This window comes from Lemur catta, chromosome 10, assembly GCF_020740605.2.
Source record: "Lemur catta isolate mLemCat1 chromosome 10, mLemCat1.pri, whole genome shotgun sequence".
In the NCBI taxonomy this organism is placed as follows: domain Eukaryota; kingdom Metazoa; phylum Chordata; class Mammalia; order Primates; family Lemuridae; genus Lemur; species Lemur catta.
This window is the reverse complement of record NC_059137.1, coordinates 1971179-1985817: the sequence shown is the minus strand read 5'-3', so window position 1 is coordinate 1985817 and position 14639 is coordinate 1971179. Positions and strand designations below refer to the sequence as shown.

Here is a 14639-nt window from a genome sequence, read left to right as displayed (position 1 = left end):
TAGGTTAACAGGAAGATTGAGCAGGACGTAGCCCTGCCCGGTTCCCCTCAGTAACGCGCCGGTTAGCACTTGGTGTGGCGGCTTATTGCAATTGCCATGAACGCACCCTCCCGGGGCTCAGCCGTGGCATTGTGATTCCGTGGGCTCGGGGTGAGGTGGTGACACAGACCCACCGCCCGTGCCGTAGGGCACTCTCGCTGCCCCCGAGTCCCCGCGTCCCCGCGCTGCATGTGTCCAGCCTCCCTCCAGCTCCCGAGCCTCCGGCGACCCCAGTCCTGCTGCTGTCGGGGGAGCGTGTGTTTAAGCTTTTGCTGCTGGAGGAACGGCTGCGGGCGCCGCCCCTGGGGGAGCGGGTGGTGCGGCCGGGCCTGGCTGGGGCTGGCGTCTGGGGTGCAGCCCACCCGGATGACCCACCCAGATGACCCGCCCGCCTTCCCTCCCCCGCAGGGCTTCGAGGGCGCCACCTGCGAGAACGACGCTCGCACCTGTGGCAGCCTGCGCTGCCTCCACGGCGGCACGTGTGTGTCTGGCCCGAGAAGCCCCACCTGCCTGTGTCTGGGCCCCTTCACCGGCCCCGAGTGCCAGTTCCCGGCCAGCAGCCCCTGCCTGAGCGGCAACCCCTGCTACAACCAGGGCAGCTGTGAGCCCACACCCGAGAGCCCCTTCTATCGCTGCCTGTGCCCTGCCAAGTTCAATGGGCTCCTGTGCCACATCCTGGACTACAGCTTCGGGGGCGGCGCGGGGCGCGACATCCCCCCGCCGCAGATCGAGGAGGCCTGCGAGCTGCCCGAGTGCCGGGAGGACGCCGGCAACAAGGTGTGCAGCCCGCAGTGCAACAGCCACGCCTGCGGCTGGGACGGCGGCGACTGCTCGCTCAACTTCAACGACCCCTGGAAGAACTGCACGCAGGCGCTGCAGTGCTGGAAGTACTTCAGCGACGGCCGCTGCGACAGCCAGTGCAACTCGGCCGGCTGCCTCTTCGACGGCTTTGACTGCCAGCGCGCCGAGGGCCAGTGCAAGTAAGGCCGGTGCCCCAGGGCAGGGGCCGGGTGCTGTCCGCACGGCCAGAGGAGGGGCCGGAGCTGGGCCCAGTGCCGGGCAGGGCATCGAGCCCCGGGAGGGCAGGGCATCGAGCCCCGGGAGGGCAGGGTGTCCCCGGCCTGGCCAGCAGGCAGGGCGTCGAGCCCCGGGAGGGCAGGGCGGCAGTGCCGACGGCCCTGGGGCGGGCTCTGGGTCCGGCGTGGGGGAGGTCTGAGCGTGGCCGCCCCACAGCCCCCTGTACGACCAGTACTGCAAGGACCACTTCAGCGACGGGCACTGCGACCAGGGCTGCAACAGCGCCGAGTGCGAGTGGGACGGGCTGGACTGCGCGGAGCACGTGCCCGAGCGGCTGGCGGCCGGCACGCTGGTGGTGGTGGTGCTGATGCCGCCCGAGCAGCTGCGCAACAACTCCTTCCACTTCCTGCGCGAGCTCAGCCGCGTGCTGCACACCAACGTGGTCTTCAAGCGCGACGCGCACGGCCAGCACATGATCTTCCCCTACTACGGCCGCGAGGAGGAGCTGCGCAAACACCCCATCAAGCGCGCTGCCGCCGAGGGCTGGGCCGCACCCGGCACCCTGCTGGGCCAGGTGACGGCCTCGCTGCTCCCCGGAGGTGGGGGTGTGCGCCGGCGCAGGGAGCTGGACCCCATGGACATCCGCGGGTGAGTGAGCCCTCGTGCCCGCGATGCCCCCGCGCCTCCCCGACCCTCGCGGCCACTGCTGGGGCAGGCGGGACTCTCCTTACTCGATAGTGAAAGAGATGGAGGGTCCCAGGGACTTCAAGGCCACACGGGTGAGTTGCAGGGGCAGCTGTCCGGCCAGGTGCGTGGCCCTGTGGCACCGCCTCCCCCAGACCACCGTGCCCCTGATGTCGCTTCTCCACTCAGTAGGTGGTTTGAGATTCTGTCCTGCACCAGGTGCTGGGGGACGAGCTGATGGAGACCCGCCCCCCCGTGCCCCCCCCCCAGGGCTCTCTGGGGCTGAGGATCCGCCTTGGGCATGAACACGGCGCAGTAACCGCGTCCGCCTTGTTTGGGCTGGAGGGGCGGGCGAGGGGGTCCAGGGAGGGGGCCGTGGCTGGGCCTTGGAGACCGAGGAAGAGCTGAGTAGGGGGCATCCTTGGGGGCGGGAGACCACGGTCAAGGTGAGCTCATGGCGCAGCCGTCCCGCGAGGCTCCCCCTGCTCCTACGTGGTTGGCGCAGCTTGGCCGCGGCCTCGTGTGCCCTGACCCGGTGGGTTTGCTGGCTGGGTCAGAGTCCGCTCTCGGGCAGCCTGGCCCTGGCAGCAGGAGGAGCCCGGCACCCGGGCAGGTCTGCGCTTCCCACGGGCCGGGACGGCTCCCGGGAGAGGACGGGGCTCCTGAGGAAAAGGGTGTTCCGGCACCTAAGGAGCCAGAGAGGGTGGAGGGCGCTCGGGGAGGGTCCGTGATGAGCTCCTGCTGTGTGCGTTGGGCTGCCGGGGGCTGCTCCCCTCGGGTGTTGTTGCCAGACGCAGCCCCCGCCCCAGCCCGTCAGGGGCCAGAGGTGTCCCTGGAGGCAGCACACCCGGCGGGTGGAGAAGGGAGGGCACCCCGGTCCCAGCCCTGACCGATGTGTCCCCAGGTCCATCGTCTACCTGGAGATCGACAACCGGCAGTGCGTGCAGTCCTCCTCCCAGTGCTTCCAGAGTACCACCGACGTGGCCGCATTCCTGAGTGCGCTCGCCTCCCTGGGCAGCCTCAACATCCCCTACAAGATCGAGGCTGTGCAGAGTGAGTGTGGCCCAGCCGCGCCCGGCCCTGCGTCGGGAAGCCAGCCTGGGAGGGGTTGAGTCTCCCGTCCCCCCAGGTGCTCCGTGTTTTAGTGCCGCTGCCACCCCCAGGCACGTCCTGCCATCCAGAGTTCGGGAAGTGCCTTTCTGGAATTTTCTGGACGGCACTCCCTCCCAGCCACTGGTGAAGCTACCCAGGGGGACAAGCCCATCTACCAGAAAGTGGGAGCCTTTTTTTCTGCCCACCCCTTCCCCCTGGTTTTTCTTTGTTGGGTATTATTTCAAAATCATTACAGCTTTTTTTTTTAAAGAAAAAAAGAGAGCGAGAAGAATTGATCGGTGTCATGTGAAGTGTTGAAGTTTGTGTCTTGAAAATCCCCCTAAATCCTTTGTCTTAACAGCTCAATGCGAGTGCAGCGATTTGAAGTTGGCTAATCCTCCTCCCTTAAAGGAGAGAAAAGTAAAAGCCGTCTCCAGATAGAGGCGGCTGGTGCAGGAGAGAATTTAGCGATAGTTTGCAATTCTGATTAATCGCGTAGAAAATGACCTTATTTTGGGGGGCGGGATGGAGGAGAGCGGGTGAGCCGGCGCCCGGCCACGGAGCCTGTCCACTGCCCCCGGCCGCCGGCCCACCGCACCGCCACCGCCTGATGTCCCGTTGCCGGCCGCCGGCCCCCGTGCCCGCAGGTGAGACCGTGGAGCCGCCCCCGCCCTCGCAGCTGCACTTCATGTACGTGGCCGCGGCTGCCTTTGTGCTCCTCTTCTTCGTGGGCTGCGGGGTGCTGCTGTCCCGAAAGCGCCGGCGGCAGCATGGCCAGCTCTGGTTCCCCGAGGGCTTCAAGGTGCCCGAGGCCAGCAAGAAGAAGCGGCGCGAGCCCCTCGGCGAGGACTCCGTGGGCCTCAAGTGAGCGGACGCTGCCCTGGCTGCAGGGGCCGGGGGTGGGGCCGGGCCAGGCGCTCCCTGGGGGTCGGCCGGGGACGGGGGTCCCAGGAGCCGGCTCAGCCTTGCTTCCCGCCCCTTGCCCCCAGGCCGCTGAAGAACGCCTCGGACGGGGCCCTGATGGATGACAACCAGAATGAGTGGGGGGACGAGGACCTGGAGCCCAGGAAGTTCCGGGTGAGTCCCGCGGCCGCTGGCCCCTGGCACCTGCCGCCGCCCCGCCTGACGTGGCTATCTCTGCCCTCAGTTCGAGGAGCCGGTCGTTCTGCCCGACCCGGATGACCAGACGGACCACCGGCAGTGGACCCAGCAGCACCTCGACGCGGCCGACCTGCGCCTGTCGGCCATGGCCCCCACGCCACCCCAGGGCGAGGTCGACGCCGACTGCATGGACGTCAACGTCCGAGGGCCAGGTAGGGGTGCCGCCTGCTGCCGCCACGCCGCCATGGCCGGGACTCTCCAGCCAGGGTCACGAGCGTCTAGCAGCCTGGGCTTCCCCCACCTCAAGGCCCCCTGCTCGCTCCCCTAAGCCCTGGGTGGGGCGCTGGGTCCTGGGGTGCTCCCTGCTCGGAGCGGGGGGGAGCCCCGAATCAGCTGCCCTTCTGCCGACTCTCCGGGGGCCGCTCTGTGGGCTCGCTCTGCCCCTGTAAGTTCATCCCTTCTCCTGAAATGCTGCTTCTGGGACATCCCAGCTGTTGGGTCTCTAACTGCATGTTTCTTACGGGGTCTCCTTTCTAGGTGGGTTTTTGGTGCGGGATCCTGGCAGGACAGGAAGCAGAGCTGCTGGGGTGTCCGTTGCCCACCAGCGAGTTGGCAGCGGGGCTTGGCTCTGACCCTTGCGAAGTTCAGTGGGAGGGGGCTTCTGTGGCCCCCAGCGGGTGGCTGTGTGTGCAGGGCCACCGGCGCCAGCGGCGTGCCCACACAGCGGCCCCCGAGCTCGGGCTGTGGCCTCCTGACCGCGCCCCGTGTGCCGCCCCACAGATGGCTTCACGCCACTCATGATCGCCTCCTGCAGCGGGGGCGGGCTCGAGACGGGCAACAGCGAGGAGGAGGAGGACGCGCCGGCCGTCATCTCGGACTTCATCTACCAGGGCGCCAGCCTGCACAACCAGACGGACCGCACTGGCGAGACCGCCCTGCACCTGGCCGCCCGCTACTCGCGCTCCGATGCCGCCAAGCGCCTGCTGGAGGCCAGCGCCGACGCCAACATCCAGGACAACATGGGGCGAACCCCGCTGCATGCGGCCGTGTCTGCCGACGCACAGGGTGTTTTCCAGGTAGGCGGCAGCCGCCTGTGTGCCCGACCGCAGCTCCCGGTCACCTGCCCTCCTCAGGGCCACCGGCTGGTCTGGGGCAGCAGCTGGGCTTACGCAGCCCTGGGGACCTGACCTCCAGTACAGCTGAGGCAGGGACAGCTGGGGCCCCCACCCGGGACCTTCGCATCCTGAGAGATGCTCGCTGGGGAGGGTGTCGGCCCACCTGTGCCGTGGGGGTCCGGCAGGAGGCCCGAGGGACCTGCAGGGCGAGGCAGGGCTCCCCACCCCCACACACCACAGGCTCCAGTCTCGGGGTCGTGGGCCTGGCTTGGATCCCAGTCCCAGCGCTCAGCCCGGGGCGCCCTGCCCCCCTCCCTTGCAGCCATGGCCGCCGGCGTAGCCCGTGGCGGTGAGAAGGGCTTAGGGGCTGCCGCTTGCTGCCTGCAGACCTGGGGCTCTGGCCGTGCCGGGAGCTCCTGTCAAGGGGGGATTTGGCGGTCTGGACGCCGGGGCTCCGGGCACGTCCCTGGCAGGAGCTCCCCTGGCATCAGCACTGTGGCGGGTCCCCGGGCTCCGGGCAGCCCTGGAGCAGGTTCAGATGGGGCACGAGCCTGGGGGGGGGAAGCCCCCACTTTTCAGTTTAATAATTTCATAAGTGATATGTTGCCATTTTGCAGATATAAGAAATTCAGATTACCCAAAAAAGGAAAACCAAAACGAGCCCCAGGGGCAGGCCCTGTGTCTGCCGTGCACCTCCCCAGACGGGCTTTCCGCACCTGACGGTGCAAATTCCCGGGGCTTTGCAGCATCGGGCCAGCACTGCACATCAGTTGGTGCCAGCTTTCTTTGCCCCCAGCAAAAACCACCCTCCGGCCCAGGCCATGCCCAGGCCGTGTGTGAGGGGCTGCCCACCATCCTCCCGGGGCCCGGGCAGTGCAGTGGAGCTCAGCGGCTCTGAGTGGCTGTAGCCCAGTGCCAGGGTTCCTGTGCTGGCCATGTCCCCTGTGGCTGGGCAGCGACCCAACCCCTGTTTTGGAAGTAGTTGTGGAAGCCAGAGGCCATGAGTGGGCACCAGGGGCCCACGCTATCACCAGGGGGCTAGTCCATGTGGGCAGCACAGCCCCTGCCCTCTGGCATGGCCCCTCCCACAGGGTGTGGAATCAGCCCCGTGGTTGTGTCTCGCAGGGTCGTGCCGGTCTCAGGAAGGGCTTGGTCCGTGTCAGGGAGGGCAGCGGGGCCCCCGGTCCAGGCATTGGGCTCCCGTTTGCCCGTGTCCCTCCTGTCACCCAGATCCTGATCAGGAACCGAGCCACAGACCTGGACGCCCGCATGCACGACGGCACCACGCCGCTGATCCTGGCCGCCCGCCTGGCCGTGGAGGGCATGCTGGAGGACCTCATCAACTCGCACGCCGACGTCAACGCCGTGGACGACCTGGGTACGCCAGGCCGCGGCCCAGCCTGTGGGGCGGGACACGGCTGCCGCCCGGTGTGCCACAACCCCCCTCTCTCTGCTTCCCCGCGCAGGCAAGTCGGCGCTGCACTGGGCTGCCGCCGTGAACAACGTGGACGCGGCTGTTGTGCTCCTGAAGAATGGAGCCAACAAGGACATGCAGAACAACAAGGTGAGCGGGCCGGGCAGGGTGCACGGTGGGGGTCACTGGCCCACAGGTCGCAGTGAGGATCCCGGGGCGCCTCGCTAGGGCCCCTCCTTTCCTGTGCTGACGACACCTCCTGCGTGCAAGGCTGGCTGCCGGGGTGCTGGGCTCCCCACACGCACACGTCCACCGCACGCCCACCGGCCCCCCATGTTCACAGCCAGGGTCTCTCTCCTGCCTGGGTGAGGGACACGCCAGGCATTGGGCACCAGGGGGCAGTGTTGGACCCAGGCACGCCAAGTCCGCGGTGCCAGTGGCCTGACGGGGGTCAGAGGGGGCCGGACGGAGCCCAGGAATGTGGAGGGTTTGGGCGCAGGGCGTCCAGGCTGCGGGGGACACTCCTCACTCCCCGCTCGGCAGCCTCGTGGACACGAGTGACGTGTCCACAGCATGGAAGAGAACGAGGAAAGAGAGTAGACCCCGGGGGGCTTGGTGACCGTCCAGACAGGGAGCTCCTTCCCTGGTGCTGAGCTACGATCTGGGGATCCCCAGGCCCCTGAAACGGCTGCAGTGTCTTTTTGTTTGCATTTTTCAGGGGGAGAGGGAAGAGGGCCACAGTTTGTGAGGTTTTTAATGGGGTGTGTGACACTCTCCCCACCTTAGAGTTCTACTGATTTAGAATAGGAGATCGCACCCAGCACCTTGGGGAGGGTTTCAGGGGATGCATTTAAGGCTGTAGCATCGAGGATGAACCAGGCTAGGTAACTGTAGGACGCGGGGCTAGGGTCACGATGAGCTAACGAGCTTCCTGCCGCCGTGGGGAGCTGGGAGTCAAACCGCTGCTCCCTCTGGCGACAGGATTGGGAGGGTCCCCAGGGTCTCCCTCACCTGCCGCATGCCTGTGTCCCCAGGAGGAGACGCCCCTGTTCCTGGCCGCCCGAGAGGGCAGCTATGAGACTGCCAAGGTGCTGCTGGACCACTTTGCCAACCGGGACATCACGGACCACATGGACCGCCTGCCGCGGGACATCGCGCAGGAGCGCATGCACCACGACATCGTGAGGCTGCTGGACGAGTATAACCTGGTGCGCAGCCCCCAGCTGCACGGCGCCACCCTGGGGGGCACGCCCACCCTGTCGCCCCCGCTCTGCTCGCCCAGCGGCTACCTGGGCAACCTCAAGCCAGCGGTGCAGGGCAAGAAGGCCCGCAAGCCCAGCGCCAAAGGCCTGGCCTGCGGCAGCAAGGAGGCCAAGGACCTCAAGGCACGGAGGAAGAAGTCCCAGGACGGCAAGGGCTGCCTGCTGGACAGCTCCAGCCTGCTGTCGCCTGTGGACTCCCTCGAGTCACCCCACGGCTACTTGTCGGATGTGGCCTCGCCGCCCCTCCTGCCCTCCCCGTTCCAGCAGTCTCCGTCCATGCCTCTCAGCCACCTGCCTGGCATGCCCGACACCCACCTGGGCCTCGGCCACCTGAACGTGGCAGCCAAGCCCGAGATGGCAGCGCTGGGCGGGGGCGGCCGGCTGGCCTTTGAGGCCGGCCCCCCGCGCCTCTCCCACCTGCCTGTGGCCTCTAGCACTGGCACGGTTCTGGGCTCCGGCGGCGGTGGGGGAGCCATGAATTTCGGCGTGGGTGGGGCCGCCAGCTTGAACGGCCAGTGTGAGTGGCTGTCCCGGCTGCAGAGCGGCCTGGTGCCGAACCAGTACAACCCGCTGCGAGGGAACGTGGCGTCGGGCACCCTGAGCACGCCGGCCCCCGCCCTCCAGCACGGCATGGTGGGCCCGCTGCACGGCAGCCTGGCTGCCAGCACCCTGTCCCAGATGATGAGCTACCAGGGCCTGCCCAACACGCGGCTGGCCACCCAGCCTCACCTGGGGCAGGCCCAGCAGGTGCAGCAGCAAAACTTACAGATGCAGCAGCAGAACCTGCCGCCGCCCAACATCCAGCAGCAGCAAAACCTGCAGCCGCCACAGCCGCATCTCGGCGTGAGCTCAGCGGCCAGCGGCCACCTGGGCCGGAGCTTCCTGGGCGGGGAGCCCAGCCAGGCGGACGTGCAGCCGCTGGGCCCCAGCAGCCTGACGGTGCACACCGTCCTGCCCCCCGAGGGCCTGGCCCTGCCCACCTCACTGCCGTCCTCGCTGGCCCCACCCGTGACCACGGCGCAGTTTCTGACACCGCCCTCACAGCACAGCTACTCCTCCTCCCCTGTGGACAACACCCCCAGCCACCAGCTGCAGGTGCCCGAGCACCCCTTCCTCACCCCGTCCCCAGAGTCCCCCGACCAGTGGTCCAGCTCGTCCCCGCATTCCAACGTCTCCGACTGGTCCGAGGGCGTATCCAGCCCACCCACCAGCATGCAGTCGCAGATCGCCCACATTCCGGAGGCCTTCAAGTAAACAGCAGGCGCCCCGCGGGACCCCGCTTCCTTTCCCAAGCCCTGCTGGGCGTCTGCATGCGCCGCGGCCGACCAAGGGAGCCTTTTCTAAAAAACATGTTTTTATACAAAGTAAGAGAACAAGGACTTAAATTTTTTTTTTTTAGTATTTATTTATGTACTTTTATTTTACTCAGAAACACTGCCTTTTTATTTATATGTACTGTTTTCTATGGTTCCAGGTAGAAACTTTTATCTGTTCCAAGAAAATAAACTAGTTCTCAGATTCATGATTTTTCTACTTAGGATAAAGATTCTTACGTGTTTGTAAAATATAAACAAAGATTCATGATTTATAAATGCCATTTATTTATTGACTTCTTATTTTCATAATCCAAAAAGAAACGATGTTGGAGAAGGGAGGTCTGAACAAGCATCGTCCAAAAAGCTCCCGGGCGCCGGCCTGCTACCCTTTCCCCAGGGGCTGCCCTCTCCGGCAGCCATCGTCACCTGCATTCTTTGAGAAGATGCATCTAGAGACAGACAAAGAACAGATCCACACTTCGGCATGTGGATTAATTTGCATCTAAAATAGGAAGCTTAAGTAAAATGATGTGGATAAGATGTTTTGGTGTTTTTCTAAGGATGTTTTTAAAGCATGCTTTTTACAATGTGCTCTTGGCGTATGCCAAGACTACATTCCATGGTACAGGTCATGAATCTTTGTTTCAGGTTCAGTATCACATAGTTACCCATTGGTCTTGCAAGTCTCGTTCCTTCCAGAACCACTCCAGTGCCCCCTTCTTCATGTTTAAGCACCGTGTGTAGAAACAGGTCAGACGTGGACCCATGGCGCCTGCCTGGGACCCCTGTGGAGGAACCCTGCCCTCTTCTGCAGAAGGCTCTGCCTGGGCAGTGCCTGTTGGGGGCCTCAGGATCTCGACCTGGGCGGCATCTTGCAAGTTCAGCAGGAGATGGACTGTCACGGCCCGGGCCCCGGCTCCCGGGACCTGACTGCCATTGGCTCCTGTTTTTATAGGAGACGTGCTGGAGCAGCTACAGGAGGCTCTGGAAAGCCGTGGGCCATGTCCTCTGGTCTCCCAGTGGCCCTGCCGGCTGCAGGTGGGGGAGGCGGGGAGCCTGCTCTCAGGCCACCCTCCAGACTGGGGGTGCTGGCCCAGGGGAGGGGCAGATCCTTGCGATATCGAGTATAAGCCTGTGGCAAAGTAAATGTCTGTAAATACATTTTTAAAGGTGGATTTTGTTTAAAAAATCTAAATGAACAACTCCGTCGTGTGTCATGCTGATGAGGGATGTCAGAACACGGCTCAGCTCTGTGCACCCCGGCCCTGTAGCCCAGTGGCTGCAGCAGCAGCTGCTAGGAGCACAGGCCGGGCCCTGCCACCGCCTGCCATGTGCACGGGGGGTGCTGGGGGCAGCACCTACCTCCTCAGGGCAGCGTCTCCCATCTTGCGGGGGGGCGGGGGGGGTGATCGATGTGCCGTCCCTAGTGGGCATGACCAGACACATCCTAAGGTATTGATTCTTACTGTGTTTTATAAAATAGAGTGTAGTTTACAAAAAAAGGAAACTTTTAAAAAAAGTTATCTACATGTGAAACTGTAGATAATGAAAATGATGTATTTTTTTTCATCTTTTTTGTTAACTGATTTGCAATAAAAATGATGATGGTCATTCAGATTTTGCTAAGCTCTGCTGTTGCCTTCAGCTCACTTTCTGGGAGGGACAGAGGGAGGGACATCCTGCCCAGGTGGCGGGGCTTTGGGCCCCTTCTGATGGGAGTGACGGAGAGGCTGCCCAGGCCTGGCCCATGGGGGTGTCAGGGATGACACTGTTCCCAGAAGTTCCATGAGTGTCTGCAGCCTGCCTGGGCCAGGCCCTGTGAAGGGGAGTGGGGACAGCAGTGGGGAAGGGGGCTTGCAGCCTCATCTGAGGGGACTCATTTTCTAGGGTGACACAGCTCAGGACACCCGGGAATGAGTCTGGCCCTCCTGGCAGCTCAGGGCTGTTATGTCCCTCTGGGCCACAGAGGGGTGAAGGCCCCCCCTACCCTGGGGATGGCCCACGGGAGCCCTGGGCATGCCAGAGGTGTGTGGGGGGATCTTCAAGGCAGCGTCCAGGCCCCTCGGTGGGCTGGAGACCACGGTTAGGAATGCAGCCCCCAGCAGGAGGGTGAGGGAGCCATGGAAACAACTGATCAGGGCAGCACGGGGCATGGTGTAGTGAGTCTAGAAGTTTCCATGAGCCGAAGGGGGCAGACCAAGGCAGACGCAGTGTGGTCCTATGGGCGTGCACCTGGGAGTCCAGGCCCTGGCAGAGCTGCCAGCCCAGCGCAAGTGTGGGCCTCTGGGCCTGGCCCCACTCCACCAGGGCAGGCCACTGGCTTCAAGCCACAGTGATGGGGAGTCTGAGGTCCCCTCTCAGCTGCAGAGTGCCACCTGCCCAGGCCTGGCCTATCCAAGGACAAATGTGACCCCAAGACTTCCCCACCACGTGTGGGTACTCCGCTTCTGCCAGGCACAGTGCGCTGGTGCCACGACACGTGGGGGCACAGAGATTGCAGCGTGGAGGGGCCACACTCGGGTTACGGTGAGTGGCCTGACTGGCCTTCAAAGGGGCTGGACTCAGCCTGGATCCTGCCGAAAAAACTCTCAGCACCGCACCCCACTCCCAGGTCGGGTGCGCGCCCAGGACAAGTGAACATAAGAACTCAGTCCCTGTGTCCGCACGTTCTCTGCAGCAGCACCCACAACAGCCCGAAACGCAGGGGCCAGCCGCCACACGTCCTGCGTGTGTCTCTGAGTGTGTTTCTGGACCAGCTAATGTTGAAGTCCACAGACTGAGCGAAGCGGCTGCCCTCCCCGTGGGGGTGGCTCAGCCCGTCCACTGACGGCCTGAACAGAACCAAAACGCCAAACACGGGAGAACTCCCGCCTGCCTGCCTGAGTGGGGACACTGGCCTTTTCCTGCCTTTGGACTCGGCCTGAAACCTCGGCTCCTCTCGGGCCTCAAGCCAGCTGGCCTCACACTGCCAGGTCCCGGCTTGCGGACGGCAGACCGCGGACTTGTCGGCCCCCCAGTCACAGGAGCCAACGCCCCGCAACAATCTCTCTCAGCATCCACCCGTCCCCCGTTTTGACTGACACACGTGTGGACTGTTATTCTGCCATGGACAGGAGCCAGCACTGACAAGCACCCCAGCAGGGCAGACTTGGGAACATGCTCAGTGACAAAAGCCAGACGCGAAAGGCCACGTGATGTGTGATTCCATTCGTAGGAAAAGTCTGCAGTAATCAAATCCACAGGGACAGAGAGCAGATTGGTGGTTTCCTGGGCAGGGGAATGCGGAGTGACTGCTTAGCAGCTGCGGGGTTCTACTTGGAATGGTGGAATATTCTGGAACTAGGGAGAGGTGGTGGTTGCATAGCACCACAGATGTACTAAATGCCACTTAATTGGACACTCTGAAGTGGTTAAGTTTATGTTCTGTGAATCTCACCTCAATACATTATTCTTAAAATGAAAGAAAGGACTTCCAGCAGTGTCTGAACTTCCACGAAGTTCGTGCCCACAGATGCAGCAGGATGGGGCTCGTGGGACCCCCTGGTCTTCGGGAGAACGTCTCTGCTCCCCAAGTCAGTGGGGCCCCCGAGAGCCAGGAGGAAGCCTACAGAGGAGCGAGGGGTCTCTGGTGCTTAAACTGGGCGAGCTGAAAATCGGGCCCTGCCCGGGTCCCAGCAGAACCGTCGCGAGGACTAAACGCAAAGCAGATGCAAACCACTCCTTCCAGAAGCGGTGAGCGTCCAGCCTGCACCCACCACGCGGGCACCTTGTCCTCCAGGCCCCCTCCCATAGTGACTCGGGCCCCTGGCGGGGTGGGGGGACATAGCAGCCCACAGATTTTCGGTGTTCTATACACAACCTTGAACTTGTGGATTGTTCCTATTTCTTAAAAAAAACAAAAAACAAAACAACAACCTTATAAAAGTGTGTAACCTTAAGTAACTCAATTATTCTCTATCAACTTGTTTCCTTATTGGGAAGAAAAAGGATACCGACCTGAAGCAACATCCCCCCCGGCCACACCTGGCCAGGCTGCTCACCAGTGGCACCTGTGGAGGTAAGAGAAAACAGAATCTAGGGCCTCCCTGTTACAAAGCAACACAGTGGTGGGGTTAAATCACAGAGCACAGAGCTTGAAAAAGAAACATTCTCTGTTATTCCAATATACTCAACTCCGGGAACATTTCCGGAGCACCTGCTGTCTTCAGTAAACCCTGCTGCCCCCAGAAGTGCAGAGGTGGATAATCGCCGGAGGAAGGCTGCAGTCGGGGGCTGACGGGGGAGCCAACACCTTCCTCTGGCTACAGTGGGGCCAGGCAGGCCCTAAAGCAGCCCTAGGGCCCCTGATGCCCAGCCGGACAACTCGCGGCAGCTCTCTGCCTCCCCCTAGTGGCAGCACCCCACGTGTGCCCCTTTGGCAATCCCTGGCCCAGGGGCGGGGAACATGTGGCCTTACTGTGGTCTTCTAGGTCCGTGAGGCCTGAATCCAAATTTTACAGAACAAATCCTTTTGTTTTTATGAATATATTTTTGTCTTTTATATTTTTATTTTATTTTTAAGATGAATGTATTTAAAATACCAAAGAATAAAATAAGTTTCAACAAAATAATCCTCCCAGAGTGACTGGCACAATGAGAACATTAGTAGCCATGAGGGTAAACTGACTGTGCTTACGGTTTAGTTCTAACTTCCCCCGCCTGACTGGCGTCACTACGCACGAGGCTGGTTGGCAAGAGTTTATGGGGGTTGAGTACGCCAGTCTGTTATCAGCTTTTGCCAAGGGTGCACTGTGTTTCTGTTTGAAGTGGAATTTGTGAATAGTTGCACAGCTCGACAGTATTTTTAATTCTGATGCTTAACAGCCCATCGTGTCAAAGAAGACCAAGAGAACGCTGAAGGAGGAAAACAGATTTTTAATGAGGATAGGGAATTGCAATATCATCTTGCTTCCACTAAAGATGATTTGCTTGCTGTGTGATACTGCAATACCACGATTACAGAAATTCAGTGCTCATCAGCATATAACACTCATAAGGACCACAAATATTTTAAATTAGAGGGAGAGGCACAAAAGATTGTAGTGCAGAAATTAAAAGATGAAAAAAGCAAAAGCAGAGACAACTCTTTCAAGCAGCAATAAGGCCTGGAAATAATGCCACTGAAGCGACTTATAAAGTAGCTGATATACTCGGGGAACCCATTCAGTGATGTAGGAATTGTGAAAGAATGCACTGTCCAAGTTGTAGGATGCTTAGACCCCAATAACGTTTCAAAGTACGAACAACTGCCTCTTTCAAGAACCATAACTGATCGGCAGCATGAATTGCCTTCAACTTAACAGAACAACTTCATGCAACATTTTATTCCGGTCATAACAAGATTTTCTTTGCTACGAAGAGTTACTTGGCTTGGGGCACTCTTGGGAACAGAAAACGGGGAATAGATACCTTCAACAACTTTCAAGATAAATGTTGTGAAGTTGGACTGAATTTGGTAAATTTAGTAAGTGTATGCATAAGCATACATTCATTGTACCTTGCACCAGCAAAATCTCTGTGCTAAAGCTACTATTTTAAGTGACACTTTGCAACAAGTTAT

At 61.5% G+C, this 14639-nt stretch overlaps 1 protein-coding gene and 1 long non-coding RNA gene across 3 annotated transcripts in view; one reads left to right on the top strand and one right to left on the bottom strand.

Moving 5' to 3' along the window:
- NOTCH1 (notch receptor 1) overlaps window positions 1-10655 on the top strand; it is a 44587-nt gene extending 33932 nt beyond the window's left edge. For both annotated transcript variants that reach the window (XM_045563948.1, XM_045563947.1), the window contains 10 exons: window positions 448-1019; window positions 1273-1704; window positions 2645-2793; window positions 3480-3696; window positions 3822-3909; window positions 3980-4145; window positions 4714-5009; window positions 6279-6426; window positions 6515-6612; window positions 7497-10655. In XM_045563948.1, coding sequence (XP_045419904.1) covers window positions 448-1019; window positions 1273-1704; window positions 2645-2793; window positions 3480-3696; window positions 3822-3909; window positions 3980-4145; window positions 4714-5009; window positions 6279-6426; window positions 6515-6612; window positions 7497-8978 — 3648 coding nt within the window. In that variant the 3' untranslated portion in view covers window positions 8979-10655. The remainder of the gene's footprint in view (window positions 1-447; window positions 1020-1272; window positions 1705-2644; window positions 2794-3479; window positions 3697-3821; window positions 3910-3979; window positions 4146-4713; window positions 5010-6278; window positions 6427-6514; window positions 6613-7496) is intronic.
- A 1757-nt stretch (window positions 10656-12412) lies between these two features.
- LOC123646693 lies at window positions 12413-13046 on the bottom strand. The gene is made up of 3 exons (XR_006737974.1): window positions 13037-13046; window positions 12900-12925; window positions 12413-12644 (listed from the first exon to the last, which is right to left on the bottom strand). It is a non-coding gene; the product is annotated as an uncharacterized LOC123646693 (long non-coding RNA).
- Between the last annotated feature and the right edge of the window lie 1593 nt (window positions 13047-14639).